This window comes from Malassezia pachydermatis (assembly GCF_001278385.1).
Source record: "Malassezia pachydermatis strain CBS 1879 chromosome Unknown scaffold5, whole genome shotgun sequence".
Taxonomy (NCBI): Eukaryota; Fungi; Basidiomycota; class Malasseziomycetes; order Malasseziales; family Malasseziaceae; genus Malassezia; species Malassezia pachydermatis.
The window spans coordinates 1-26,580 of NW_017253142.1; the positions used below are offsets into that span (position 1 = coordinate 1).

The following is a 26,580-nucleotide window of genomic DNA, read 5'->3' on the forward strand; positions in this document are numbered from 1 at the left end:
TCGCTGTGCATGCGTACTTGGTTATATTAAGCTTACATTTGCTCTTTGTAGCATAATTGGTAATTATGGTTGTGTTGTGTTAACTGAGACATCCACGGCAGTCACATTTTTTTTTAATCTATGAACATTGGGATCTCTTAAGTCTCAGACGATGTTCCTAGTTCGAAGAACCTCCACATTTCGACCCTTATCTTCTTCGAACCCCCTTTCGGGGATTCTTTGTACTCCACTATGGTCACACAACCAATTTTTATTTGTTGACTTTTCAAAGTTTCTCACTTTACATGCATGAAGGCTACATTCCCCAATCAGCCATATGCATCGATCTCAGTTGACAGGTACGATTTCACACTGGCTCGCCTTTCCTTCTTGATTCGTAGATGGGTTTGGCAGATGTGCCACGAAATGTCCATATCTCCCTCGTTTGCGAATATTATTGGCCATAATGGTTATTGGTCCTTGGTTCCCATCGCGGTGAATATGTACGCCGATTTGTGAAATGGGCGACCAGCGTAAACAGATGAAGATGTCTTCAATTAATCACCTGGTTTACTTCGTCATTTCAACATGCGATTGCTATTCTCATTGACCTTGGCTGCCCTGTTGTGTATTGTCACTGTCAACGCTGCTGATGCAGGTGACCAGGCTTTGTTCGAAAAGCGTCAAGCCTCTAAGCCCAAGCAGGCACAGATCGTAGAGACTGCTAAATCTGACCCTGTTGCTGCAGCGAAGATGGTCTTGCAAATTAAAGATATTGATAAGACTGACGATGGCACGTGGAACAAGTACGCGAACATCAGTGGCAATGCTGACGCCAAGCAAGTGCCATGGGCGAAGGGCGTTGAATTTCAGCAGAGTCCCAGTGCAAACCTGGTTGATGGCGAGTCCTTCAGCAACGTTCCCAAGGACTTCTATATGTTTGAGCGCAAAGAATGGGAAGTGAAAGACAAGCATGGTCGTAACGGAACACAGCCATATTACATCAACAAAGGTCTCAACGCGGGTAAGGTCAAGCGAGCTGTGCTTGTCGTCCCCGGTTATTACCGCGACTCTTGGAACTATATCAACATGTTTGGCAATGCGTACAACATTGCGAAGGACAAGCATGGTGTTGAGGATGGTACTGTGCTGATTGCGTCACTGATGGTGTTGAATCAAAAGGATAAGGAGACGGGTGCGGTGAAGGATGACTGGCTGTATTACAAGGATGGAGGCTGGAGCGTTGCTGGAATGACGCATGGTCCGGGTGATCTGTCCATTAGCTCTTTCAAGTTGATGGATATGTTCATCAGCAAGATTCTTGGAGAGTATCCCGGTATTGAGACAGTAGTAGTGGCTGGCCATTCGCTTGGTGCGCAGGCCGTGATGCGCTATGCTGCTATCAAGGGCAGCAGCCATGACGACAAGCTCAAGTTCTGGATCGGAAACCCTGGTACCTACGTTTATCTGAACAGCAAGCGTCCTCTGTCTACGGACGACTGTGCTTCTTATGACGACTTCCCCAATGGCATTGACAAGACTGATACGCTACCAGCCTATGCAGGTGGCAAGAGTGCGGATCAGATTCGCAGTGCATATTTGGCACGCAGTGTGACGTACGCACTTGGACTGGATGACAACGGTGTATCGTCGTATGCATGTGACTCTATGGCCCAGGGGCATAACCGTTTGGAGCGGTCCGCGTACTATATTGAACATTTGGAGTCTGTGAATGGTGGATCTTTCCCTTCGTCACACCACGCTGACTACTTGGAGGGCCTTTCACACCAAGATTATCCAACAATTGCGGCGGATGTTAGTATCAACCGTATTTTCATTGAGTAGTTATTCTACATCATTAGTTAGTCCAAGTTCTTTGTTCATAGTGTTACGGTATAGACGTTATTTTTTGTTGTTCTTGCCATTTTGTTGGAACGCACGGCAGTCGCGCGGTATACGCTGAGAAGAGACGTGAATGCTGCCACGTGGGGGAGTGCTCGCTCCACGTGGCATTGGACCATCTCACATTCTGCTAGTGTCGTGCCAAAGCATCTTGATTCGAAGAGAGTGCGTGTTGGTATGGTGTCTGTGTATTTGTCAGTGTATTTCCTTGCTTCTTTCCGCGGCAGAATGCTGACAATGGTGCTTCTACGAGGATGACTTTACATGGGGGGTGCCAGCAGTCAGGCACCCGATTTTCTCCACATCTGAATTTGGCCTTTTTTTGCTTGCAGTGACTAGCAAAAAGGGTGGCTTCTTCCAAGGTGCGGAAGAGCCGGGAAGTGAATTCAGCCCGCCTGGCAGAACTATGCACCGGCTCAGTGACCTCTTTCATGCTCACTCTACTCACGCGCTTTTCATAGCTAACTGGCTCATCACTACACCTCCCTATAAGGCGCAAAGTAGTCACCACGATCTATTCTAGGAGACTCGTCTCTCTCAGATTGGGGCGATAAGCACGGCCAGGCCCCGCCACATCGCACGCGGGCACGTGAACGTGGTTTACAACAGCACGCCAAGGGCCTTTATAAAAAGTAGAAGCCCTCTTTTCGCACAAGTCTATAATATGTGCGTCCATCAGTCGCTTGGCCGCAATCTAAGGTAGCCAACCAAATTTTTACCTCTTTTTACCTATTTTTCAACCGGGAGCGAATCTTTTTCAGATGCACATCCCCAAGCGGTGATGCGCAGATGCATGCGCACAGGCGCAATTCCAGCAAATCACGAGATGGAAAAGGTGCGTACAGCCTTCGATATTAAATACTGGGTCACGCACACGTGCGATGCACCACCTGTAGCACAATGCAGCCTGTGGACTGAGCATCGATACGCAGAAGATAAAATGAACGTCGTGTACGAAGAAATAGACGCCATCCCTCCTACACCATGGCCGACCAAACTGTGTACCAGGACGGCCAGCTTGCGTCGTACCATGATGGGCAATTTGCGAATGGGACTGTGAACCATACGAACGAGCCCCATGTGCATGAAGAAGGCCAAGTTGAACGCAAGCGTAATGTCCTGAGCCAATTCGGTACTGTGTTTGCATGCGGTGCTGCACTGTTCATGGACGGTTACAACAATGCCTCGATTGGTACTGTGATCACGCTCCTTAAAAAAATATATGGATCTTCGGTTGTGACTTCTACACAGAAAGAGAACCTTAGTGCTATCGGGTTCGCAGGCACTGTCATTGGCATGCTAGTTTTCGGTTACTACTCGGATGCGGTTGGCCGCAAGTCTGGTATGATCGTCTCTTGTCTGATTATTCTCGTATTTACGGCTCTCTCTGCCGGAGCTTACTACCACGGCAATGCTTACCAGATGGTGCAGATGCTGATTGCATGGCGGTTCTTCAGTGGTATCGGTATCGGCGCCGAGTACCCGACGGGGTCTGTTGCAGCAGCGGAGCAGACAGAAGAGATGCCACGGCGCTTCCAGCACGGCCCCTTCATCTTGGCGACCAATTTCATGATTGATCTCGGCTTCGTTGCTGCGGCCTTTGTCCCCCTCGTACTGACATGGATCTGCACAGAGAACCACAACCGTCTTATCTGGCGTCTTACGCTGGGTCTTGGCGTCGTACCCTGCTTGCTCGTACTTCCATTCCGATTCCTAATCAAGCAGCCGAAGCTATACACTACGAACATGATCCCACCGACCCTGATTCCCTATCGTCTTGTTTTGAAGAAATATTGGTTCCGCCTCCTGACGATCTCCATTGTCTGGTTCATCTACGACTTCATCGCATATCCGTTTGGCATTTACTCTTCTCTAATTGTCACTGAGATTATCGGCCCAAACCCACCACAATGGGTGTCTCTCGGATGGGCTGTTGTAATCAATTGCTTCTACATCCCAGGCTCCTTTATAGGCGCCATGCTTGTCGACACTATTGGTCCTAAGAAATGTCTCATGATTGGACTGTCCCTGCAAATTGTTATAGGGTACATCATGTCCGGTCTATTCGAGCGACTCAAGGCGCACATCGCTGCTTTCTGTGTCGTCTATGGTCTTTTCCTTACCTTCGGTGAATTCGGTCCTGGTGATAACCTTGGCCTGCTTGCATCTAAATCGTGCGCCACATCCGTAAAGGGTCAGTTCTATGGTATCGCTGCGGCGATCGGCAAGATAGGCGCCTTTGGTGGTGGCTATGCCATTACAGCGCTTCAGAATCACTGGACGGATGCCGATGGCAACAGTACCAGTGACCTTTACTACACTGCTCCCTTCTATCTCGGCGCATCGCTCGGCTGCGTCTCTTTTCTCATCACTGCGTTCTTAATCAAAGAGCGCCCGGCCGACATTCAAAAACAAGAAGACGAAGAGTTCCGTCGCTTCCTTGAAGAGAATGGCTTTGACATGAGCAAGATCGGTAAGGTCGACTCCAACACGAGCGACCAGACCTACGTCAACCAGCACCCCACCTTCGGCGAGAAGATGGTCGAGGAGAAGTACCTCGCGACGCAGTAAGGCAGCCACCATTATTTATACACTGTTTTCCTGGCTAGGTCGAAATGGGAATGTACCACATAATAGCGCCGACTACCTCAAAAAAATATCTACATAGTCTGCGATTGTATAGCACTGCATTGTCTGTATTCCATGCGTGTCTACGAATGGGTATCTAGAAGAAAGTCTCACAAGGCACCACGGCCACCACCTGTGAGGATCAGCTTCGGTTTGCGCTTGGCCCGCGAGGATGTACGCTGCTGAGCACGATCCGCTTCGTCTGTACTTTGCGTCTGTGCCTCAAGGGCATTCCACGCCTCGTCCATGTGGTGTACGTCTTGCGACGTCGACGCATGCACAGAAGCCGCGGCAGGTGTGCCCCATACCGTCTTTGGCTGGGCCGCGGCAGGCCCGCTAGGCGCTGGCGGCGGCGCAGGTATGCGTGGGAATGCCTCAGCTTCATCGACGCCGATGCCAGGATGGATCGGGAAGTACATCTCTGCCCCGATCATCGCTGCCTCGCGGAATGACATATGCGTGTCATCCAGTACGTTGTCCTCTGTGGTACGCGTTGCCTGCGTCGAAGCTGATGTCGATGCCTTTGCCTCTTTTTCCGCACGTTTTCGGGCCTTTTCCTCCCGCTGCGCCTTGTCCTTTCGCTGCTGCCAGCGCTTCTTCAGCATATCGCCCCATGGTGTCCATGTCACTTCGTCCTGAATGCCGGACAACAACGAAGTCGTACGCGGCCAGTCCACTTCAACGAACGTGACGTCGGAGGACATCGGCAAGTGGGCAAGGTACTTGCACTTTTTGCGCAGCGCCTCGTCGACGGTGCCTTCTTCCGCATGCTGTGCGACGACAAGCAGGGTATCCGGGAACGACGTGTACGCACCAAAGTGCGCATGCAGCACTTTGATGTCGATAGGATGCAAAAACATGGGCTGGCCCGACGCGGCCTGGTAGTACAAGTACGAGCCAGGACTTGGCGCCTGCGACGATGGCGATGTAGGCGGCATCGGCATGGCCCGTGCCACATCCAATTGTGCAAGCAGCTCTTCTTGCGCCACACGCAAGAATTCGCGGCTCAGTTCATCCGTATCGTGCGAGGCACTCATAGCCGCTTGTACACAAGCAAGATCCGCTTGCAAGGATGCCACAACAAACGACGGCGTAGCTAGCACAAAGCGGGCATACGTCGAGGCATCGGGCTGCGTGCATAGCAAGCCACGGCCAATCGGTGCTGGCCAATGCGCAGAGCGCGGCAATGCGACCACAGCGTCGTGAGGTCGCTCCATCAGTCGTAAGGTCAGGACACTCGCCTTGTCGGAGTCGTTCATCGTACGAGCGCCCTCTGCCTGCCGTGCGGCAAGAAAGGCAGCCATATGCGACTCGCCCGTGTGCCTGGCGTCAATCCAATGCACGGCTTTCAGGTCCTTTGCCAGGACGTCGTCCCAGCAAATCGGGCACCGCTTCGCGTGCCGCATCGCGCCACGCCCACCTGATCCATTCTCAGACACAATCAGGTAGTGTAAAATGCATGCGTAGCAAAATACGTGTCCACATCGCGTCATACGAGGCGCGGTGGGTGGCGAGAGACAGATCGGGCATGTGGTCGCCTGCGTCGATTCCCATGCATGATGCTCCCCCTTCATCCCGTCGACCGACGAAGGAACAAGTACCTGCACAATTTCCTGCCAGGGGATCGGCATGTCTGTATCGCTTAGCGAGCGTCGTCCGTCGAAGGTGGGCTTCAGCACAAATCGGTACTGCGCATTGACATAGCCTGGGCTGTCAGTACGTGCTATACATACGCTCACGGTTGAACGGTTTGAACCCCTCTGTACGTCTTGAGCGACGTGGCGCTACAGGTGGCGCGCGTGGCGGCAACGTAAAGGCCAGAAGCTGGAGAACGTGTTAGCCCCTTCCTCGCACGATGTCACGTACATGATTCAAGCTCTGCCCACGCTTCTTGTTGCTTTGCCGTGCACCCGTACCCAAAGAACCCTCTGCGTCTGACAGCTTGGCGTCACTCTGAGGCGCATACCCCCCCATATTGCTACGTCTGGATACGCGGTCCCTCTCGCGATGCCGCGATCGGTGGCCAAGACCCACAGCGTGGCGCACGCACGACGGCCACTGGTGTGGAGGTCGATGCACTCATGTAATGATTATGTACGCGATATGGAACACGGCCGCGCGCCGCCGCGCAGGCAAGGCACGACGAACTACAAGAGACCCTGGCGTTTGAGCAGGTCGTAGGTCTTTCGGGTATATGCCTGTCATGTGAGTATGCGAGGATACGTACGTTGCCTTGCTCGTCTTCCACCTCGATCGTATCATCCTCATCCACGGTCTCCACCCGCTTTTGCTGCTTCAGCTTCTCTGCGAGGGCAAATGCGTCCTGAATACGTGTCACACCTCGGAACTGAATGGAGTTCGGCAGGCCCAGCGCGCGCATACCAAATGCATGGCGTGATTCCTGGAAATGCTTCTCAAAGACTTTGCGGCCTTTGTACACGTGGTCCGAGCAGATCTCACACTTGTACTCCACCCGCAAACCATGCAGTTTGTACATCCAGAAGGGAATAGGCTTACCGTCCCAGCCCATCGGCAGCTTGAGTGGGTTGTAGATCTTTTCGCTTGCACCACCACCACCTGCGCCATCCTCACCCTCCTCTTCGTAGCCAAGACCGCCCGTCTCCATCGCCTCTTCCATCTCGGCATCCAGTGCCTCTGCTTCTTCTTCACGCTCACGATCTGTTAGGGCTGCCTTGCGCTCTACGTTCGAGCGCGTATCGTCGCGCACAGAGCTCAGCTCTTTGGCTAGTGCCTGTACTAGCACCTCATCTCGTGCTATCAGTTTGGCCTTCATAGCGCGTTTCGTCTTTTCCAGCTCGGTATCTTGCTCTCGTGGCTTGGGCTTAGCCACCGTCTCGCCCTTCTGCATGCGATCAGCAGCTTTTACATGTTTGTTCGATGTCAGATGCGCATCGTACACTGTCTGCTTTGCATAGAAGCGCTGGCATGCGTCGCACCAAATTCCCTGCCCTTCAGCCGCGTCGCTTGTCGTGCCAAAGAGCACGGCTTCTTTCGATTCCCAGCCGGGAACAGCGCCTTGATCCCACTGTACCTCAAACTGCTCGAGCACTTGACTTTCCACGATATCCATGTCCTCCAGCGGACGTGTCTTGTGAAGGAACGTCGATAAGTATTGACACAGGCTTGCGAGGTACTTGCGGTACGTCTCTGTTCGTCGTGTGGCTGCCGGCACATTTGATGCCTCGCCTACCATGTTGTCTAGCTGACCCACATAGTCCAAGTAGCTAAGGCGCGTGACGCCCTTCAAATTGATATACATCTCGTACTGCACGTACAAGTCCAGGAAACGACCGCCCATTTCTTCACCACTAAAGTCGCGCTCCATCGACGTCATATCAAAGAGTGATGCATCGTAGGTGCCCAAAATCGAGGGCGTTGCGCTGGTTTCCAGCGAAATCGCACGTTCAGGGTACTTGCGGAAATACGCCTGCAAATGCTCAAGGCGTTCGTAAAACTCGGCAAAAGGGCCGTTCTCCGGGTCCGTATCATCCTTACGAGCCAAGACGTCCCATTCATGCGCGCGATCACCGTTGACATCTTGGTACATATCGCTCAACGATTGGTACCGACTTACGATCTGGTCAAGTAACGACGACGTCGCCAGTTGCCACTGCATATGCAAGCGGTGCGAGGAAGACTTCGGCGGATTGTTGAGCGTGTCTACCAGAGCATCTTCGTACTGCTCGATCTCTTCATGCGTCATGCGCGCGCTCTCATAGACCGAGGTATCCGCCATCCTGCGGCACGCGTGAGACGACAAGGACGAACCAAGTGGGTGGAGGAAAAGCCCCTCGCCTTTCGTACGCGTGAATGCCACGTGCCCATTTTCTCGTCTGCCGCGGCGCAGCGACGCACGCCCATCCGCCTCGACAGGGAAGTGCAACTACTATGGCGGTATGTATGGCTGTCTAGCTAACCAGCAGGGCGTGCACTCTACCAGTGCGAACCTCGTGTTCGAAAGCAGCGAGGAGATTACAGTGGCCCCCACTTTTGTACGTGCCTGCGTCGAGACTTACGTGTGACAGGACTCGCTGGGACTTAAGGAAGATCTGCTGCGCGGCATTTATGCATACAGTACGTGCCCACGATCACTCACCCAGACTTTGAAAAGCCCTCGGCGATCCAGCAGCGTGCGATCTTGCCGATTCTCCGTGGCCGTGACGTGATTGCGCAGGCGCAGTCGGGTACTGGTAAGACGGCCACGTTCTCCATCTCGATGCTGCAGACGATTGATACAAGCTTGCGAGAGGCACAGGCACTAGTGCTGAGTCCGACACGTGAGTTAGCGACGCAGATCCAGAGTGTCGTGCTGGCGCTTGGCGACTATATGAATGTGCAATGCCATGCGTGCATTGGCGGTACGTCGGTCGGCGAGGATATTCGCAAGCTCGAGTATGGGCAGCACATTGTGTCAGGCACACCTGGACGTGTATTTGATATGATCCGCCGGCGTCATTTGCGGACGAAGAACATCAAGATGCTGATTCTTGACGAGGCCGATGAGTTGCTGAACATGGGCTTCAAGGACCAAATCTACGATATTTACCGCTACCTGCCACCAGCGACGCAAGTTGTGCTTGTCTCTGCCACGCTTCCGCATGATGTGCTGGAGATGACGACCAAGTTTATGACGGACCCAGTGCGGATTCTTGTGAAGCGTGATGAGCTGACGTTAGAGGGTATCAAGCAGTTTTTCGTCGCTGTGGAGAAGGAGGACTGGAAGTTTGATACGCTGTGCGACCTGTACGATACGCTGACAATCACGCAGGCGGTGATTTTCTGCAATACACGCAGGAAGGTCGACTGGCTGACGGAGCGTATGCGCGAGAACAATTTCCAAGTGAGCAGCATGCATGGCGAGATGCAACAGAAAGAGCGTGATGCGATTATGAACGAGTTCCGTCAGGGCAGTAGTCGTGTGCTCATCACGACGGATGTATGGGCACGTGGCATTGACGTGCAGAACGTGTCGCTGGTCATCAACTACGATCTGCCGACGAACCGTGAAAACTACATCCATCGTATTGGCCGCTCAGGCCGCTTTGGCCGTAAGGGTGTCGCGATCAACTTTGTGACGAATGATGACGTAAAGGTCCTGCGCGACATTGAGCAATACTACAGCACGCAAATCGACGAGATGCCGATGAAGATTGATGACCTCATGTAGTCTGTAGGCGATCCAACCTGGCCGCTCTGCCACCTTCGCACGGCCATGTCCTCGGGTTTATGCGCGATGACATAGTCTCTAGCCGATTGTGCCTGGACGCACCCTTCTATTTTGGGCCAGGGCCAGTTCTTGGCTTATGCCAATGCTGACCAAGCAAAGAAAAACGCAGTCACTTTGCCTCCTATCAAATGTCATGTCGTGGCGGGCTGATTTGACTGGTCGATTCATTTTCTACACCCCGTCACGGATTGGTTGCCGGTCCCACCTGTGCCTTGGCGGACCTAAAAATGCAGCACATGGGCTGATATAGCCAGTCTGCGTATTTTATTTACAGGCACCAGGCGAAGATTCTCAGTCGCTGAAGCCTAGACGGGCGGCCCATAGTGTTTAGAGTCCGAGGAGTCCGTCCTAGCGCGATTCGCTTGCCGACTATCGTCTGCTCCCTACCATGGCCTCGACGAATCCCTTCCGGCAGGGAGGGCAGACTGCCCCTGCCCCTCCCTCCGAGTCGGCGCACGAGGACAGCCGGCCATCGTCGTTTGCCACCGCCTCGACGGCCCATGCCTCGACCGTGTCATACAAGGTAGGTGAGGTCGCCGGCCGTCCTGGTGTGGCGCCGCCTCGCTGGGCGTATGGCCACTCCATTGCCGGCCGCCAGCGCCAGGGCCCCTACCTTGATGCGTACCGCAGCGAGTCGCCCAACCCCTCATCGAATGGACACACGGTCGAAAACAGCGATGCGGAGAGTTTCGCCTCGGCCCGTTTCTTTGACGCAGCTACACCGCAGGGGAGTGAGTACCATGACGCAGATCTCGCACCGCCTACCACGACGACAATTCCTATGTCGTCGCTCGGCACTACGCAGGAAGAAGTGTTTAAAGACGGCACGACACAGCCGACGATCCACACGGTCAAGTCCCCCGCCACGCAGCCGACCATCCATACGACGGCGCCGGTCGCAGGCTCTGCTGCAACCGTGCAAACGGCGCCGCCGCCACCGGCCGGCACGACTACCATCCGCGCTGCGCGCCCTACAGCGTCGAGCTCTTCGTCGTCCATCCCTCGTAGTGCGGCGGCAGGGGGGGCGGCAGGCGCCACTGCTGCAGCGGGGGCTGCCACTGCTCCGTCTCATCCCAGCGCTGAGCCTGTATTCGTGTCGCAGTCGTCTATTCCGCCTGCGGGGTCACAGCCCGTCACGGCACCGGGTATGGCGCCGCCTGTGGCGTCCGACGATCTGGAGTCGGGGCCTGTGCCGATCATGTCGCATGTTATGAACATGCAAGACGATCCGAGCTCTGTGCCGCCTCCCGCACCCCGTCAGCCTAGCTTCCTGCAGCGCTGGTGGCGTTGGATTCTGGCGGTGATTGCTATCATTGTGATTTTGGCCATTGCGCTGGGTGTGGGTCTCGGTGTGGGTCTGAACAATGGCAGCAGTGACAAAAACAACTTGGCATCGCCTGGCGCCAAGTCGAACTCGCCTGGCGCCCAGTCTTCGTCGATGGCCGCACAGGACTCGAAGGCGGCTTCGGAGGCCAAGAATCTGAAGCCGCTGCCGCGTTGGGACTGGACGTCCAAGACACAGAAAGTGTTCGGTACGAATCTCGGTGGTTTGTTCATGCTGGAGCGCTGGCTTTACGAGGACTGGATGGTCCAGGCGGGCGGCTACGATGCGTGGGACGAGTACCACATGTCGCTGAACCTGGGTGACAAGATGGTCGATCAGCTGAACTACATTCTTGATACATGGTTCACTGAGGCGGACATGGATACGATTCAGTCGGCTGGTATTAATATGATCCGTATTCCGATTGGCTACTGGCCGTTCCTTTCGACAGAGCTGACCAAGGAGCCGTACCGCAACGCCACCCATCTGGACAAGCTCTCGGATGTGATGTACTGGTCGTGGAAGCGCAACATGTACGTCCTGATCGATATGCATGGTATGCCGGGCAGTCAGAACAACGATCAGTCAAGTGGCTACAACAACACGCAGCTGGACAGCCAGCAGATCTCGATGTGGTACACGCCCGAGAACCAGAACTTTTCTCGCCAGGCCGTGACGAACATGCTCGACTGGGTCGACAGGCACCCTGCGAAGTCGGTGATTGCCGGTGTGACGACGGTGAACGAGCCGAAGGTGTATACGAACGACACATACATGAGTCTGCTGAAGGACTACTATGACTGGAGTCTTCAGACGCTGCGCAAGTACAAATTGCCGCTCATTGCGCACCATGCGTTTTTGAACAACCCGTACGACTACTGGCAATCGTACGCCTCGAACCAAGATCCGTCAGAGTTCATTCTCGACGATCATCCGTACCCTGCCTGGTACCAAACGCCTGAGCCTGAGGACCAGACGGTGATGACCAACAACATCTGCAAGTTCGCTCAGAGCACGAGCCAGTTCCCTGTGCCTGTGCTCATGGGTGAGTATTCGGCGGTGTCGAACGTAAACACCACGGACTGGACGACGCAGTATCTCAACACGGAGGTCAAAGTGTTTGGCTGGTCGGCCGGCTCCATGTTCTTCAACTTCCGTGTGAACGCCTCGGCGAACCCTGTGGTGGGCCCGTCGCAGATCATCGGCAAGAAGTACTCGATGCTGGATATGATGAAGCAGAACAGCCCTATCGGTACCTTCCCACGACGCGATAACTCGACATCGGTCGTCAACTGGACCAACAGTCTCTCGTCGGCGTGCGGGGACAACCCGGGTATGCAATGGTAAGCAGATGGCGATATCAGATACGTGCCTTCCTACTCTGCGCTATGCATGGAAGAGAAGCGGGCTTGGTGTTCCCATCCCGTGTGGTCGCGTCTACGTCTGCCCTATATTCACGTCGGCTGTGAGGCGCATGTAACACCCCCACCCCACCCTGCGATACTCTCTAATGCTTCTTGCTCCACCGCTGGAGCCTTTTCCGTGCTGTGGGCGCCGCTCCTCCACATGCATACTCACTGTGTCTATCTTTTGTTCGTACTGTATGACCATAGTCTCGACAATGTATTTCCTTTCTACTTGGTATGCCGATGGGACGACGACGACGACGCAAATGTGCCACTGCGATTGCCGCTCCGCGCATCGCTCTTGCGTTTGGCTTTCTTGGTCGACGGGCCCATCATATGCGCCCTGCTCTGCGACGAGGACGACGCACGCAGGAGCGACTTGGCTACACTTGTCCGTGGCGCATCGAGCACGGATGTGGCATTCTCAAAGTCAAAGGCGTCCGGCGTCGGATGCTTCCGCTTCCCTTGGGCGGGTGGTCGTGGCGCTTTCGCCTGTTTCTTGACTTGCACTATGCGATCAGTCTCCTGGTCGTCGTCGTCGCCGTCGCCGTCATCATCGTCGTCGCCGTCCTTCCGTGAAGGCGCACGAGCGTCGTCTATCGCCGGCGCTGCGCCGTCCGGCGACGACTGGGCCTTGTGAGCCTCCCATGTCGGCTCCGTAGTCGGTGTATGCTCGTTTGTCGATGAGCCCAGCCATCCATGTAGCCAATGGAGGCACTCGGTGCGAATACGCTGCAATGTGCTCTCTGCCGGGGGTGCTTTCGACGTGCTGGGCATCTCAAAGAGCGACGTACGTTTCCGCGGCGCAGCTTGTGTCGAAAGTCCACGCAGCAGTTGCGACGTAGGCGTCGCTGACGAAGGGACACTCTGCCACACGTCCGTTTGCAATGGCAGGCGGTCCGACGGAAGCCATCGGCCATGCTGTACCGCTGCTGGCACCGGCGCCGGCACGGCCCGCGTCGTTGAGGTCGACGCTGGCACCACGACGGCCTGTCCTACATCCTCAGCGTCGGCGATCTCCATGCTGCCCCCCGCCGCATTCGCACGCGCTTCCGCCTCATGCCGATGCAGGGTGAGCTCGTTCTTGATCACATGGACCAACTCGGCCAGCCGCGAACGCACATGCTGCAATGTCTTGGGCACTCGCGCGCTGGCTTCTTGCACGGTCTCTGGCGGCCGAAGTGCGACACTCAGCAAGGAAGGTGGCGGCAGGACATACGCCGGGCTCTCATCTTCTTCGCGTGCCACTTGGTCGCGCCATTGATGCAAGCGACGCACCAGCCGCTCTTCGCGACCGAGCGGTGCGCCCGGTGGCGCATCCCGTGACGCCTGCGCCAAGTCGCCGCCCAGTCGGTGCCACAGCGAGCGCCATCCACTGCGTGACTCGCCGGTAGCGTCCCATGGTGCCTTCGCATACACCTTCGTGGCAGTCGCCTTGCTTTTCTCAAACACCTCGCGAATCGAGTACGCGCCGCCTTGCGTCTGTAGCTCGCATCGCAAACGGTCGTACACATACAGCAGAAAATGCGTATCGCTCCGCGCATAAAACAGCATCTCACGCGGCAAGGGACGAATACGCCAATCGGCCGTTTGGAATCGCTTGTCCGCCTCAAAGTCGACGTACCGCAGTAGCAGGTACGCCAAGCTCAGCGTGCTGAGCTGCAATTGCTTCGACGCTTGGTACGTATCGAAGAGGTTCGTCACGTACAGACCCAAGTCACGTTGCAGCCACAGCACATCATGATCAGCGCCATGGAGAATAAGGACCTTGTCAGGATGCGTGAACGCCGTGTTGAGTATTTCCGCATGCTCACGCACTTCGTCCACGAGGGTATCTACAATCCAGTCGGCCCATCGCGTACTGATCTGCATCAGGCATACAATGCCTGCGTACGACCGCAGACTGTGATGCTCCAAATCAATGGCGATCTCGTGCACACGCTCTTCATCCAAGTGCGCTTTCAGGTCACGTAGTTTCGCCTCTGTATCGACCCACACATATGGGCATGGCGCTGACGAGCTAGGATCGTCCAAGTCTAAGGGCTTCGGCTCCGTTGGCTGCGGCTTCTCCAGCGCCGTGCTGGGCACAGGCGTTTTGTGAATTTCATAGTGGTACGGATTCAGACGCGCGTCGCCTTCTACGCCATACTGGCCCTCAACACGCGCATCCGGCGCCACATCCCATGCATCGTCTTTCCAGCCGAGCGGGACTTGCGCATTGGGCTTGCCAAGGCGCAACGGTCGTGTCCACGACGCACTCTCGCTATTGTCCGGCTTCGTCGTGAATGTATCTTGAGGACGCGGGATTTGGGCATTGAGAATGTGCCGCGGCAATTTGCCTTTGGGAAAAGTGTCTTGTGTCACCGCCGCCGCCGCTGCCGCCGCCAACGAGGCCCCACTTGCCTCGCCTTTCGACGTCGATGGGAGCGGCCGCCGCCCGCTGTACTCATCCAAATAGAGATCTGTCTGCTCCAGCAGACGGTCCACCGTCTCGCCCACGGTACTCGCAAACCGCGCAGGCACAAGCATATCGTCCATCTTGGCACGCTCCCCAGTGACATCCGCGTCGACCCACGCAGCCATCTGATCGACCAACGCCTCGAGCTCCTCCGTGACACGTCGCAAGGATTTTTTAAACACAGGATCAATTGAGCTGTGGAAATCCAGGTCCGTCGCGCCTGGCAGCAGACTTGCCGTGCGCGTAGCAGGCGCTAGCGCGTCGCTCACTGCTTGGAGCCGATTTTCCATCTCTGGCATAGGCACGGCTCACCACGACGCGCACGAGCAAGCGAACGAGCGACGGCGACGTCGCCCTTTTTTTCGCCTCGTTGCTGACTAACTCTCACGCCAACGCCTGCATACTACGCGTCTCGACGCGTACCACGACGACGACGGACGTGTCTTGAGCGATGGACGAGTTCGACGTGCCGTCGGTTCGCTCTGATGCCCTCACTGTCTCCTATACGTGGCGCTCGCCCATCCCTGATGCCTGTGTTAGCGGCACAGGATCGAAGCGTGTGCCTTGTGTGCTTGGTGTCGACGAGGCAGGGCGTGGACCGGTCTTGGGCCCCTTGGTCTATGGCATCGCGTACTGTCCGCTGTCTGAACAAGAGGCATTGCGCGAGGTGGGCTTTGCTGGTATGTATAATCTATCTACTTATCGTTAGACTCCAAGGCTCTCACAGCTGAACGTCGTGATGTGTTGCTGCAAGCGCTGCTCCAGGAAAAGCATCGCATGGGTATGTATCTATTCTGCTCACACCAGGCTGGGCTGTCCGCGTAATGGCACCGCAGGATATATCTGCTGGCATGCTACGTCGACAACCACACAATCTCAACGAGCAGAGCTTCGATGCGACTGTGCTCTTAATCCAAGGCGTTTTGGACTCTGGGGTGGATGTGACCCAAATCTTTGTCGATACCGTCGGCGATCCCAAGACGTACGCAGCCAAGCTGCAGCGTGCATTCCCACGCCATGGCCACATTGAGTGGACCGTGGCGCGCAAGGCCGATGCTACATACCCCATTGTCGGCGCCGCAAGTATCGCCGCCAAAGTCACACGCGACGCCTGCATTGACCGGTGGCTGTACGCTGAGCCGACATTGCCCTACGATGGCGCTGTGCAGGCAGGCAAGCGCAAGCGCGAGGAGGAGGACGAGGATGCTGCTTCGACGTTGTGGGAGACGGGCAGTGGATACCCAGGCGACCCCAAGACCGTTCGCTATCTGCGCGAGACACTTGATCCAATCTTTGGCTGGGCTGGCATTGTGCGTTTCAGCTGGGCGACAGCCAAATCGCTCTTGGAGGAGCCGTACACTCACAAAGATCCTTCTGCCACCTCGCTCTTCGGCACGCCATACCCTACGTCGACGCGCGCCTACAAAGTCCACTGGATCGACGAGGCTGCCAAGGAGGCCAAACAGTCTACATTGAAGGGATTCTTTACACGAAAACCTACTGCACGAACTTTCGCTACAGCTGCCACCGATACCTCTGCTGTTGCTGAGGCATCCGGCGGCTCCGAAATGCAACAAGTCATGCGTCACGATCGCAAAGCATTACAAGAACAACGTCCAGAGGCCTGGCATCGTATGGCCCTCACATCGTGCAGCGCCACCGATTTCTTATAAATGTAGCAACGATAGTCCGCGTAGGCATCAATGGATGTTAAGTATAGGAAACACATCGGGATAGGGAGGGAGGGTCGATGAGGTGGGGAAGGGGGTCCGTAACAAGTCATTCCTTGCATGGCAGGCAATGAACTGCAATACCACAAAAAGGAGAAGGTACAAACATAGGCCTTACAAGAAAAGTGCACCGCTCATGACCAGCGCCATGATAGCAGTGACCCAGGTCATCGACACCGATACTGTCGACGACGACGAGGCGGCAAACTTGATAGCATCCGAGTAGCCATCAATGTCGTTCGGCGACAGGATGGTCCCGCTCGAGAAGTTGGTCGGTTTTGGGATGTCTGAGCTAGGCGGCGGCGTATAGCCAGAGATCGACGCGGGAGTCGTGGCTGTCGTGGCCGGAGCCGCACCCGCACCACCGCCCAGCGCGGCACCAGCGATCGCGCCATTCTGGTTAGCCTGCTGACGCTTGTCTAGTCCTGGCGTCGGCTCAGCTAGTCATGTTAGTCACAACAACTACCTTCTCCACGTACCTTGTGATGCGTACACCACGGCTACGCCCGCTAACAACACAGAGAGTACACACAGAAAACGCATAGCAGTAAGCCAAGCCGTTCTAGTAGGTTTTCACTGAACCTGCCTCCTTTCTCGCGTCCTGGACCGCTCGGTATTTGTCTGACTAAGACATGCGCGTTCAACTGCGGTACAGTCACGTGCACCACAGATGGGTCGGCGGTAGCGAAAGAAGGCAGTCCTTTGACGTGGATGCTACGTGCATTTTGCGCACGAAGCTTGCTGACCCAACACTGTACTGTCCCTACCTGGCGGACTTATCTGCATACGACTACAGTACTAGAGAAGAAGCTTAAGACAAAAATGCCCCCTAAGAAAAACGCTCAGCCCGTGGAGAAGCCACGTCTCGGTCGTCCGTCGAACAACCTCAAGATGGGTATCGTCGGTCTTCCTAACGTCGGTAAGTCGACTCTCTTCAACGCCATTGCCAAGTGCGATCTTGGTAAGGCTGCCAACTTCCCATACGCTACGATCGAGCCGGAAGAAGCTCGTGTGCCCGTGCCAGACGAGCGCTTCCTTTGGCTGTGTGACCTGTACAAGCCCAAGTCAGAGGTGCCTGCCTTCCTGACGGTCATCGATATTGCCGGTCTCACGGCTGGTGCTAGCACTGGTGTCGGTCTTGGTAACGCTTTCTTGTCGAATGTGCGTTCCGTGGACGGTATCTTCCAGGTCATCCGTGCTTTCGACGATGCGGACATTGTGCACGTCGAAGGTGACGTGGACCCGACTCGTGACATGGAGATCATTTCGACAGAGCTTCGTCTGAAGGACATTGAGTGGGTCGAGAAGGCACTTGATACCGCCCGCAAGAACGCCCGTTCGGCTGGTAACAACTCGTTGGAGGACCGCAAGAAGAAGGAAGAGGTTGTTATTGTCGAGAAAATCCTCAAGTGTCTGCAGGAGGACAACATGGATGTCCGTAAAGGTGACTGGAACGCCAAGGAGGTATGTATAGGCTCGAGGCGGCCTGTCTTGTGATGATAAAGAGTGCAAGACACTCGATTTCTTAACCCAGCTCGTCGACGGCCCTAGGAAAGCCACATGAGATGATAATTTCCACTGACTTTGGCCGCCTCTTCATGTTGTACATGTGCTAACACACACAGGTGGAAGTGATCAACTCGCTTATGCTTCTCACTGCCAAGCCGGTGATCTACATTGTGAACCTGAGCGAACGTGACTACGCGCGCAAGAAGAACAAGTGGCTCCCGAAGATTAAGCAGTGGATCGACGAGAACAACCCAGGTGACTTGCTGATTCCGTTCTCGGCGTCGCTCGAGGAGCAGCTCTTCTCGCTCTCGGAAGAAGAGGCGCAGAAGGAATACCTTGCCAAGCTCGGCGACAATGTCCAGAGCGCGCTCGGTAAGATCACCAAGAGTGGCTACGACGGTCTTGACCTGATCCGCTACTTTACCGCTGGCCCTGATGAGGTTCGTGCGTGGTCCATTCGTCGTGGTATCAAGGCCCCGCAGGCTGCCGGTGTGATTCACTCGGACTTTGAAAACAAGTTCGTGTGTGGTGAAATCATGGCTTTTGAGGATCTCAAGGAGGCCGGTAGCGAGAATGCCTGCCGTGCCAACGGCAAGCTGGCTCAGAAGGGCAAGACCTACGAGATGGTCGACGGTGACATTGCGCACTGGAAGGCTGGTGCGTAATGTCTCTGCTGCCCATTGTATTTTTTTTTGCGATAGAGAGGCAGGCACCCAACCTAGTTTCCTTGGTACTCGAATGAAAGAGTAAAAAAAAATCAGAACGCCCGGGATCGAACCGGGGATCGCCTCAGTCCACAGGGGTGTAAATGAGGAGTCCTAACCACTAGACCACGCTCTGCAAGATTTAAATCCCATGTCTATCATGTGCCCTTAAGCAAAACGTGAATGTGTGGGACGTGCACACGCCACATAGTCTATCCTGACAGCCAGGGTCCATGCATCGATCGGAATGACAGGATCGCAGCATGCCCCATGTTCACGGTGCCACAAGGATCTTGCGCCATCCCAGTTGAACTCAGACACTCAAATGCGTGTATCTTCTCTAGTGCATGAGCTATGTGCTTTACGATCGAAAGAACAAGCGATTCGGCACCACATTGCTCATGGTCCCTTTCTGCATGCATCAGTGCATGATACAGACCCTGCGCTGGATATACCCCCAGAGACGATATCCACCCCAGCGCATGTTATGACTCTACAACGACGATTGGTCCTTCGTCGGTTGCAGTGTAGTGAACTACGACGGTATGTCGACCACGCGTCGCGCGATACACGGGCCCTGCGACAACGCGTCGAGGCGCTTCGTCAGCGATGCCAGGATCGATCTCAGGCCCTTCTGCAAGCAAAGTCCCACCTTCCACATGCACCCTGCAGTGCTGCGTCATTGGAGGCGATTCGGTCGGCTCAACAAGACGTAGGGCAGTGTGTACAGAAAGAACGCCAACGGCTATGCCAGGATCTCTTGCAATTGTACCATATTCACGCGGAGGATCCGACATTGGACCGGGTTGCCTTATCGGCAGGGACATGGATGCTGGGCCCTCTCACCTTTCCTACCTTGATGAACATGTGCCTTGTCGATCGCGACGATGTGAACGGCGTCCTGAGCTACACAGCGATGTTGGTGCATCAAATGGCCATGTACTTGGGCCTGTCACTACCTTTCATTATCACAGCTACGCATGGTCATGTGGTGCTCACAGCCACTCCGTTGTACGCCGACAGCTGCCCCAAAACCCCCCAGGCATTGGACCTGACGCCGTCCGTGTATCGCACTCTGCGTAGGAGTTTCAGCAATATCGAACCTGTGGCTATGAAAGAAATGGTAATGCCAGCGTCAAGTGACATGACATTCATTCCCGCTGCCGCCCACCTCGCAGAACGACGGAAAAGTGCCTTGCTGCGCCCCCTTTCTTCCGCCTCCTTCTCCTCGCTAGGCGAGTTTCCCTGCGCGTGGATGATGCTGATCTACAATATCATCTACGTAGCTTACACGCAAGGCTTTAAAATCAACCGGCTTAGTGCTGCCACCAATCCGTTATGGCTACTTTCTGCCGCGGTGACCACGCCGCACTTTGCGGGCAAGTCGCATACCACGCAGTCATCACCATACCATCTGCGTGACATTTCGCTACCACCGCTACCTTTCCCACGCTTCGTGGCGTTGGTCGATCAAAAGCCAGGCTACCTTCTTGTTCGTGCCGTACCATAGAAGCATGACGTAGCTGATTAAATTAAAACACTATTATCTAGGAAACTTGACGTGTCTGCATGTACACGAATTACGACTGTGCACTCTCACTCGAGAGCTCTACTGTTGGTGTAGCTGATCCTACCGTCTCTGGTGCTGTCTCAGCAGGCACCGCCGGCGCCACCTCCGTCGCCGCGCCGTCTGCATGAGCGTCTACAGATGCATCGTTCGATAGGCTAGAACGTTTGGTAAACGTGTGGCGCATCCGCTCGACCAAGTCCATCGGTATCGAATGCCGACGAACATCCTTCCGCTTCAGAAAACGGCGGAACAAGATCGGCTTTTTCTCCTGGACATCCTGCTCGACCATCATGGCATCCAGCAGGGCAATGTCCGCCGTATCAGGTGATCCAAGACCGACCATATCTTTGAGCGCCGGGGCTTCCTGCGCCAGGCGCTCTGACCGTTTCTGTAGCTGGATCGACAACTCATCCCAATCAAGCTGTCGGTCACATAGAATCTTGTCCCATTCCTGCATCTCATGCTGTGAGATGCATCGTGCGACATAGGACAAATCTTTCGCAATGCACTTGATAAACTTCCGCAGCTTGTTGTCGGTCTGCTCCAGCACGCCCAGCAACTCTGTCGAAGGAATGACCGGCGTCGTGCATGTGCCCTCCGCAAGCGATGCTAGCGCGTCTTGATCCAGCCACGTAAGAAGCTTCGCGTAGATCGCATACAATATATCGAGAAGGCGCGTGATGCCGCACACAATATCCAGGGGGGGACGTTCCTGGGCCGCTGCTTCATCCTGCGTGGCCGCTGCCTTTTCGTCCTCTGACGATTGATGCTGTGTGACTTGCTGGATAAGCGTCGTGGCACACTCCAGCACTTCATGAGGCCACGTCAGTGTATAGGCCTGCTCCAGCGGCTCACATACACGAACGCTGTTATCGTACCACATATGCAACGCCTCCTCAGTCACGGCCGCCTGCAAATCCTCCGACCTGAATCGCACCGAGTACACGTATGTTTCTTCGCCGTTGATCACCGCTTTGAGGAATGTGATCGTCTTCAGACGCTGGACCATCATGTCGTACACGTTCTGTACTTCTTCCGGCGTGCTCGGCGTTCCATTTGGCGGGACGCTCGGCGCCTCAATGGGCGTCGGCTTGACGAGTATTGTGGCGTCCGAGGCTGTCGTAGCCTCTACGACTGCCAAGCCATCGGAAGCATCGCCCGATGGTACGACCTCCGGCAAGGGTTTCTCCGTCTTCTGCTCCGCCTCGTCCGTAGCTTGTTCAGGCGCACCTTCATCGTGTGCAACGATGATCTCTGGCGCTTCATAAAGCTTGGCATTCGCGCCAGTGCCCAGTGGCCATGTCGTGTCCCAGGCACGCACGCCTGGCGAGGGCTCGAACGAGCGACGGGCTGTAGCGTGCTTTGCGCTGGTCACGCTCTCCAGCGACGCACGTACGCTTGGCTGCGGGTGAGACTGGTCAGGTGCTCTCTGGGAGAAGCTGAGGCGTTTTGGGACAAAGCTCCAACGCTTACGGCGCTCTGACTTGGGGCCACGCGTCGTCGACGCCTCGTTCTTCGAATCTAGCAATCGGGAAAGGAGAGGCATGGGGCCAGCACAGAGAAGACGCTCTTTTCCCGTGCTAAGGGTGCTCTATTTATCCATGTCGTATACCAACGATCACACCCTCATTCTGTGCATTGTTCTCTTGTGCACCAATCCGGCAGGCTGTGGCCTGTGCGTGCAGCCAGGTCTGTGTCGCGCCCTGCTCACCCGCCTCCCTCCACGTGGAGGGAGGCGGCGGCCACGCGCGTGTGCGCACACGCACACGCCACGCACGCGCGGCGTGGCGGCGGTATCGGCGTGGGCGTCGGCGCGCACGCACCTTGTTCATGGCCGTGACAGCCATGCAGGCGTCAGTGAAACGGCATTGATCAAGCATGTTGCTATCCATACCCAGTCTTTTGGACTGCTGGCATGTACGCGACCTGCCTCGTTTCCGCCGAGTGTGTGCGTAGGCGACGTGCTTCCGTGCTAACGCAGAACAGTAAAGGGCCAGCCTGGTGAGCGACAAGCTACGCGCGGCCGCTCGCCCGCCTCGTCCCTCAGCTCCAGCGCGAATGGACTTTCTGCGGGGCCCTGTGCACCTGCCGAGGTGAACCGTCGCGATCCGCTAGGCCGGACGGTGCTTCATTTGTTGGCGTCAAGCGACGATCCGGCCGCGTTCGATTTCCTTACGTTGCTCTTGACGCACCCCTCTGTCAACTACAATTTGCAGGACCATGAGAGTGGATGGACGGCCTTGCATCGCGCGCTGTACGTCGGCCATGTCCATGTAGCGCTGCTGCTTTTGGAACGCACAGATATCGATACGACGATCCGCGATTGGGAAGGCCTGACCGCGTTTGATCTGTACAATACCACGGTGGATGGGACCTGCCCACGCCCTGAGGACGACCTTGCCTTAGGCGGTGGCGTGTTGTTTGTATGGGGCAGCAACCGCAACTACAACTTGGGCCTGGGCCACAGCAACGATAGCAGCACGCCTGAACGGCTCAAGTTGCCTCGTCCTGTTGCCACCACGGCCATCGCTGGCCGTCGCTTCGATCGCCCGCTAGTCCGTGATGTCTCGCTTTCTCGCTGGCACACGGTCGTCGCGACCAACGAGCGGCGGCAGAACGTGTATGTGTGTGGTGTAGGCACGAATGGCCGTCTGGGGCGTATGCCACCGGCGCAGCCGCAATTGGAGCCATTGCGGGAGTGGGACGAGCCGGTACGGGCTGTCGTGGCTGCGCAGGACCATACGGTGCTCATCACTATGCAGGGGGCTGTGTACACGTTCGGCGCCAACCGCATGGCGCAGCTCGGCTACACTCTCGAAGAAGGGCTCGGCACGACCGCGTCCTCTTCGGGTACCATCCGATCGCAAGGCGTCTCGTCGCAGGGCACGACGATCAGTGCTCTTGGGACTGAGCTTGATATCCAAGTCTCGCCGCGTCGCGTGCTCGGCCCGCTCAAGCGCGAGGTCGTGCTGGGCGCTGCCGCCAGCCGATTGCACACGGTCGTGTTTACCTCGGACGCCGTATATACATGGGGCACAAACAATGGCCAGCTTGGCTACGATCGGCATTCAGCGCCTGTCCAAGTCCAGCCACGCCGCGTCACGTCGATTACCGCGCCCGTACGTCAAGTCGCTGCGACCGAGTTTGCGACGGCCTGCCTGCTGGCGTCGTGGGACGTCGTTGTCTTGCATGGCGATGCGTATTTCAAGATCACGTTCCCCATGCCCCGTGTCCCTAGCGAGGCGGGCCTTTTCCGTGCGCGTCACGTCCCTGCAAAGCCCATGATCCGACGGCTTACGTGTACAGGCACGACGTTTGCGGCGCTCACGGAGCTTGGCGATTTGTACACGTTCCACATGGAGCATCCCAGCGCCACAGGCGCCAAGGTCACGCCACCACGTCCGCAGCTCGTATGGAGTGTGCGCCGCAAGTTTGCGGCCGTACGTGATGTGGCCATTGGCTTGGACGGCACCATTGTGCTGTGTACCAACGATGGCCATGTGTACGTGCGTGAACGCAAACTCGACGTACGTGCGAAGACGCGCACGCCCAAGTTTCAATTGGTGCCGTACCTGCAGCGCGTTGTGCGTGTCATGGCCAACGATCTCGGGAGTTGGGCCGCCGTGCAAGCGCCTACACGGCCCGCGTCGATCCCTGTGCGTGGCCCGTCGCTCGCCGACGACTTGCTCGCGCTGGTGCCTGAGACGAGCGTTGCTGTGCCTGTGGACGACATGACCGCATCCATCGCGACGATGACGACCGCGGAGAATGACGATAGCGAGTCGGACGATGAGGCCTCGACGATGCTCTCTCGCTACCTCGCGCATGCCCGTACGATCCTCTTGCGTGCCTCGGCGTGGCCCACGGCGTGTCTTGGTCCGTTACGTGAGGCTCTGCCGGCCGCGTATACCACGACAGGGTGCGACGCTGCGTTGTGCGTCGACCGCGGCGGCTGTATGATCCCTGTGCACCGCGATCTCCTGGCGCTGCGTATACCATCGCTCACGCCCTTTCTTTGGCAGACACGGCCGACCACTACTGCGCCTGTGGACATAGTGCTAGCCACGGCGCCGAAGACGACCATTGTGCACCTCCCGGGCTTATCGTTGGTGTCTGCTCTGGTCTTGGTCCACTACCTGTACACGGATGACCTCTTGCCGGTATGGACGGCGCAGATGCATGTGGTCCTCCAACCTCTGTGCCGCTCTGTCGGTGTCTCGATGGAGCGTGTGCGCCCGGAGCTCCTGGCCTGTGCGACACTGCTGGATCTCGCGGCTGTGCGTACATCGCTTGAGCATGGCTTGCTGCGTGCGCCGCCCAGTACAATGCGGACGCAGTGTCTACATGTGTTTGAGCGTATTCGTCCTGGCGCTTCACTCGCCGACGTTCCCGGCGCGGATGCCCTGTTGCACCTGGCTGATGCGGACGTGCCATGCCACACGCTCTTCCTACGTCGCTCGCCGATGCTGCAAGCACTTTGTGCATGGCGGCAGGACTGCGGGGAGCATGGGCCGATTGAGATCGCGATGCCACACTGGTCCTGGCGTGTGATGCGTTTGGGCCTTGCATTCCTGTACACGGATGCAGGCACGTCGATCTTTGACGGGACAGACGCCGAGGTGACGCCTGATCAGTTTATGGACCTCGTCTTGGACGTTCTCCAGCTGGCGGACGAGCTCCTGCTTAGCAAGCTGCAGCTGCTTACGCTGACCTTCCTTACTCCACGCATCAAGCCGACCAATGTCGGCGCCTTGCTCACCGATGCCCAACGTCTCAATGCCCCGGCGCTACGTGAGGTCTGCCTGACGTACATCGCGCACAACCTCGAGACGTTGCTAGAACGGCACTGCCTCGATCTGCTTCTGCCGTCGATGCGCCGCGACGTCACGCAGCACATCCAGACGCTGCAGGAGGCACATACACATCGCTCCATTGCGCGTGATCGCTTGTTTGCTCTGACCCTCAAGCACCAGGACTTTGTCGATACGCTGGACCTTCCGCCGCCCTCTCTCCATACACTGTGTCTGCAGGTGGCCAAGTGGGAGAAACCTGCACGGTCTCTGCCGACGTCGCACACCGCCTCAGCTCCGTCTCATCCTGCGTCTGCAGCTGCGACCGACGATACCATGCTCTTTGCGATGGACGACGACGTAAGTACGGCCGGCCCGGCCGCTGCTACCGCCACCGCCACGGCCGAGCCCGCATGGCATACTGTCGGCGCGAAAACGACGCCACGTCCACAGCGCCCGTCGTCCGTGTCGCCGTCGCCTGTACCGCCTCCCATGGCCATGCCTGGCACTGCGAGTCCATCGACGAGCTACAGCGGTCCCCGCATGATGGCCTCGCGGTCCTCGTTGGAACCGAGTCCATCGATGATGCACGAGGCACGTCCACGGACGGATCCACCTTCACGACGCACACCCACTAGCACATCGCCCTCTTCGGCGGTCTCGGTGGAGACGCAGCGGGCCATGGCCCAAATGGCCGTGGCGCCCAAGCTCTCGCAGAAAGAACGCAAACGGCAGCAACAGCAACAGCAGCAGCAGCAACCAAGGACTGCGCTCCAGGAAGCCACCCCGGTATGGCACCGTACGTCCCGTCCTTCGCCCAGCACATCGCCTGCGACGGCCTTCCCGGCCTTGTCAAGCACTCACGCAGCGCCGCGATCAGGGACGACGCCCACGACACCGCCTGTGCTCTCCTTCGCACAGATCCAAGCACAGCAGCAATGGGACGCTCAGCGACAACAAGCGCAGCAGCAGCGGCCTACCAACTTTGCACAGATTCTCGACGAAGAGCGGCGTGTCCAGGAGCGGGTTCAGCAGGAACGCGAGGAGGCCGAGGCCTTTGAGCGCTGGTTCGAAGAAGAGAGTCGGCGTGTCCAAGAAGAGGCACGTCGGCAGCAGGCATCGCAACGTACGTCCCAGCATCAACGACGTGCCAACCCACCGCCGCGCCGGAGCGGCGCTGCTTCGTCGTCCCACCAGGGCCGACGTGGACGACGGCGTGGGAAACCGGATCCCACCTCGGCCCGTATTGATGATATGTAATGTACTATAGTAGGACCACGCGCTGTCTGCGTAGGAAAGCAATACAAATAGTGTAGGACTACGGGTATATGA

General features: G+C 56.6%; 13 protein-coding genes across 13 annotated transcripts; 8 read left to right on the forward strand and 5 right to left on the reverse strand.

Annotated features, from left to right (window-relative positions):
* Positions 1-567: 567 nt before the first annotated feature.
* Malapachy_1727 (hypothetical protein) lies at positions 568-1,824 on the forward strand (the record flags this gene model as incomplete). Its single annotated transcript, XM_018136226.1, has 1 exon — positions 568-1,824. One exon carries the CDS (start codon positions 568-570, stop codon positions 1,822-1,824), a length of 1,257 nt encoding a protein of 418 aa, XP_017991320.1.
* Positions 1,825-2,865: 1,041 nt separating this feature from the next.
* Malapachy_1706 (metabolite transporter) lies at positions 2,866-4,452 on the forward strand (the record flags this gene model as incomplete). Its single annotated transcript, XM_018136206.1, has 1 exon — positions 2,866-4,452. One exon carries the CDS (start codon positions 2,866-2,868, stop codon positions 4,450-4,452), a length of 1,587 nt encoding a protein of 528 aa, XP_017991503.1.
* A 167-nt stretch (positions 4,453-4,619) lies between these two features.
* Positions 4,620-6,483, reverse strand: Malapachy_1737 (transcription regulator staf-5 like protein; the record flags this gene model as incomplete). Its single annotated transcript, XM_018136235.1, has 3 exons — positions 4,620-6,214; positions 6,243-6,333; positions 6,376-6,483. 3 exons carry the CDS (start codon positions 6,481-6,483, stop codon positions 4,620-4,622), a joined length of 1,794 nt encoding a protein of 597 aa, XP_017991506.1.
* A 173-nt stretch (positions 6,484-6,656) lies between these two features.
* Positions 6,657-8,266, reverse strand: Malapachy_1715 (rna splicing factor prp9; the record flags this gene model as incomplete). Its single annotated transcript, XM_018136214.1, has 2 exons — positions 6,657-6,692; positions 6,737-8,266. The coding sequence occupies 2 exons, from the start codon at positions 8,264-8,266 to the stop codon at positions 6,657-6,659; spliced, it is 1,566 nt and encodes a 521-aa protein (XP_017991379.1).
* A 152-nt stretch (positions 8,267-8,418) lies between these two features.
* Positions 8,419-9,697, forward strand: Malapachy_1704 (dead-domain-containing protein; the record flags this gene model as incomplete). The annotated part of the gene is made up of 4 exons (XM_018136204.1): positions 8,419-8,424; positions 8,454-8,522; positions 8,556-8,604; positions 8,631-9,697. The coding sequence occupies 4 exons, from the start codon at positions 8,419-8,421 to the stop codon at positions 9,695-9,697; spliced, it is 1,191 nt and encodes a 396-aa protein (XP_017991368.1).
* A 448-nt stretch (positions 9,698-10,145) lies between these two features.
* On the forward strand, positions 10,146-12,428 carry Malapachy_1722 (glucan -beta-glucosidase precursor; the record flags this gene model as incomplete). The annotated part of the gene is made up of 1 exon (XM_018136221.1): positions 10,146-12,428. The coding sequence occupies one exon, from the start codon at positions 10,146-10,148 to the stop codon at positions 12,426-12,428; it is 2,283 nt and encodes a 760-aa protein (XP_017991455.1).
* A 287-nt stretch (positions 12,429-12,715) lies between these two features.
* Positions 12,716-15,244, reverse strand: Malapachy_1736 (rrp6-exonuclease component of the nuclear exosome; the record flags this gene model as incomplete). Its single annotated transcript, XM_018136234.1, has 1 exon — positions 12,716-15,244. One exon carries the CDS (start codon positions 15,242-15,244, stop codon positions 12,716-12,718), a length of 2,529 nt encoding a protein of 842 aa, XP_017991432.1.
* Positions 15,245-15,396: 152 nt separating this feature from the next.
* Positions 15,397-16,618, forward strand: Malapachy_1711 (ribonuclease h2 subunit a; the record flags this gene model as incomplete). Its single annotated transcript, XM_018136211.1, has 3 exons — positions 15,397-15,625; positions 15,655-15,726; positions 15,753-16,618. 3 exons carry the CDS (start codon positions 15,397-15,399, stop codon positions 16,616-16,618), a joined length of 1,167 nt encoding a protein of 388 aa, XP_017991376.1.
* Positions 16,619-16,789: 171 nt separating this feature from the next.
* On the reverse strand, positions 16,790-17,218 carry Malapachy_1746 (hypothetical protein; the record flags this gene model as incomplete). The annotated part of the gene is made up of 2 exons (XM_018136244.1): positions 16,790-17,115; positions 17,155-17,218. The coding sequence occupies 2 exons, from the start codon at positions 17,216-17,218 to the stop codon at positions 16,790-16,792; spliced, it is 390 nt and encodes a 129-aa protein (XP_017991306.1).
* Positions 17,219-17,497: 279 nt separating this feature from the next.
* On the forward strand, positions 17,498-18,849 carry Malapachy_1705 (cytoplasmic protein; the record flags this gene model as incomplete). Its single annotated transcript, XM_018136205.1, has 2 exons — positions 17,498-18,139; positions 18,301-18,849. 2 exons carry the CDS (start codon positions 17,498-17,500, stop codon positions 18,847-18,849), a joined length of 1,191 nt encoding a protein of 396 aa, XP_017991367.1.
* An 898-nt stretch (positions 18,850-19,747) lies between these two features.
* Malapachy_1732 (pas pac sensor signal transduction histidine kinase) lies at positions 19,748-20,398 on the forward strand (the record flags this gene model as incomplete). The annotated part of the gene is made up of 1 exon (XM_018136230.1): positions 19,748-20,398. The coding sequence occupies one exon, from the start codon at positions 19,748-19,750 to the stop codon at positions 20,396-20,398; it is 651 nt and encodes a 216-aa protein (XP_017991507.1).
* Positions 20,399-20,468: 70 nt separating this feature from the next.
* Malapachy_1739 (hypothetical protein) lies at positions 20,469-22,004 on the reverse strand (the record flags this gene model as incomplete). The annotated part of the gene is made up of 1 exon (XM_018136237.1): positions 20,469-22,004. One exon carries the CDS (start codon positions 22,002-22,004, stop codon positions 20,469-20,471), a length of 1,536 nt encoding a protein of 511 aa, XP_017991430.1.
* Positions 22,005-22,336: 332 nt separating this feature from the next.
* Malapachy_1721 (ankyrin repeat containing protein) lies at positions 22,337-26,508 on the forward strand (the record flags this gene model as incomplete). Its single annotated transcript, XM_018136220.1, has 2 exons — positions 22,337-22,406; positions 22,445-26,508. 2 exons carry the CDS (start codon positions 22,337-22,339, stop codon positions 26,506-26,508), a joined length of 4,134 nt encoding a protein of 1,377 aa, XP_017991456.1.
* Between the last annotated feature and the right edge of the window lie 72 nt (positions 26,509-26,580).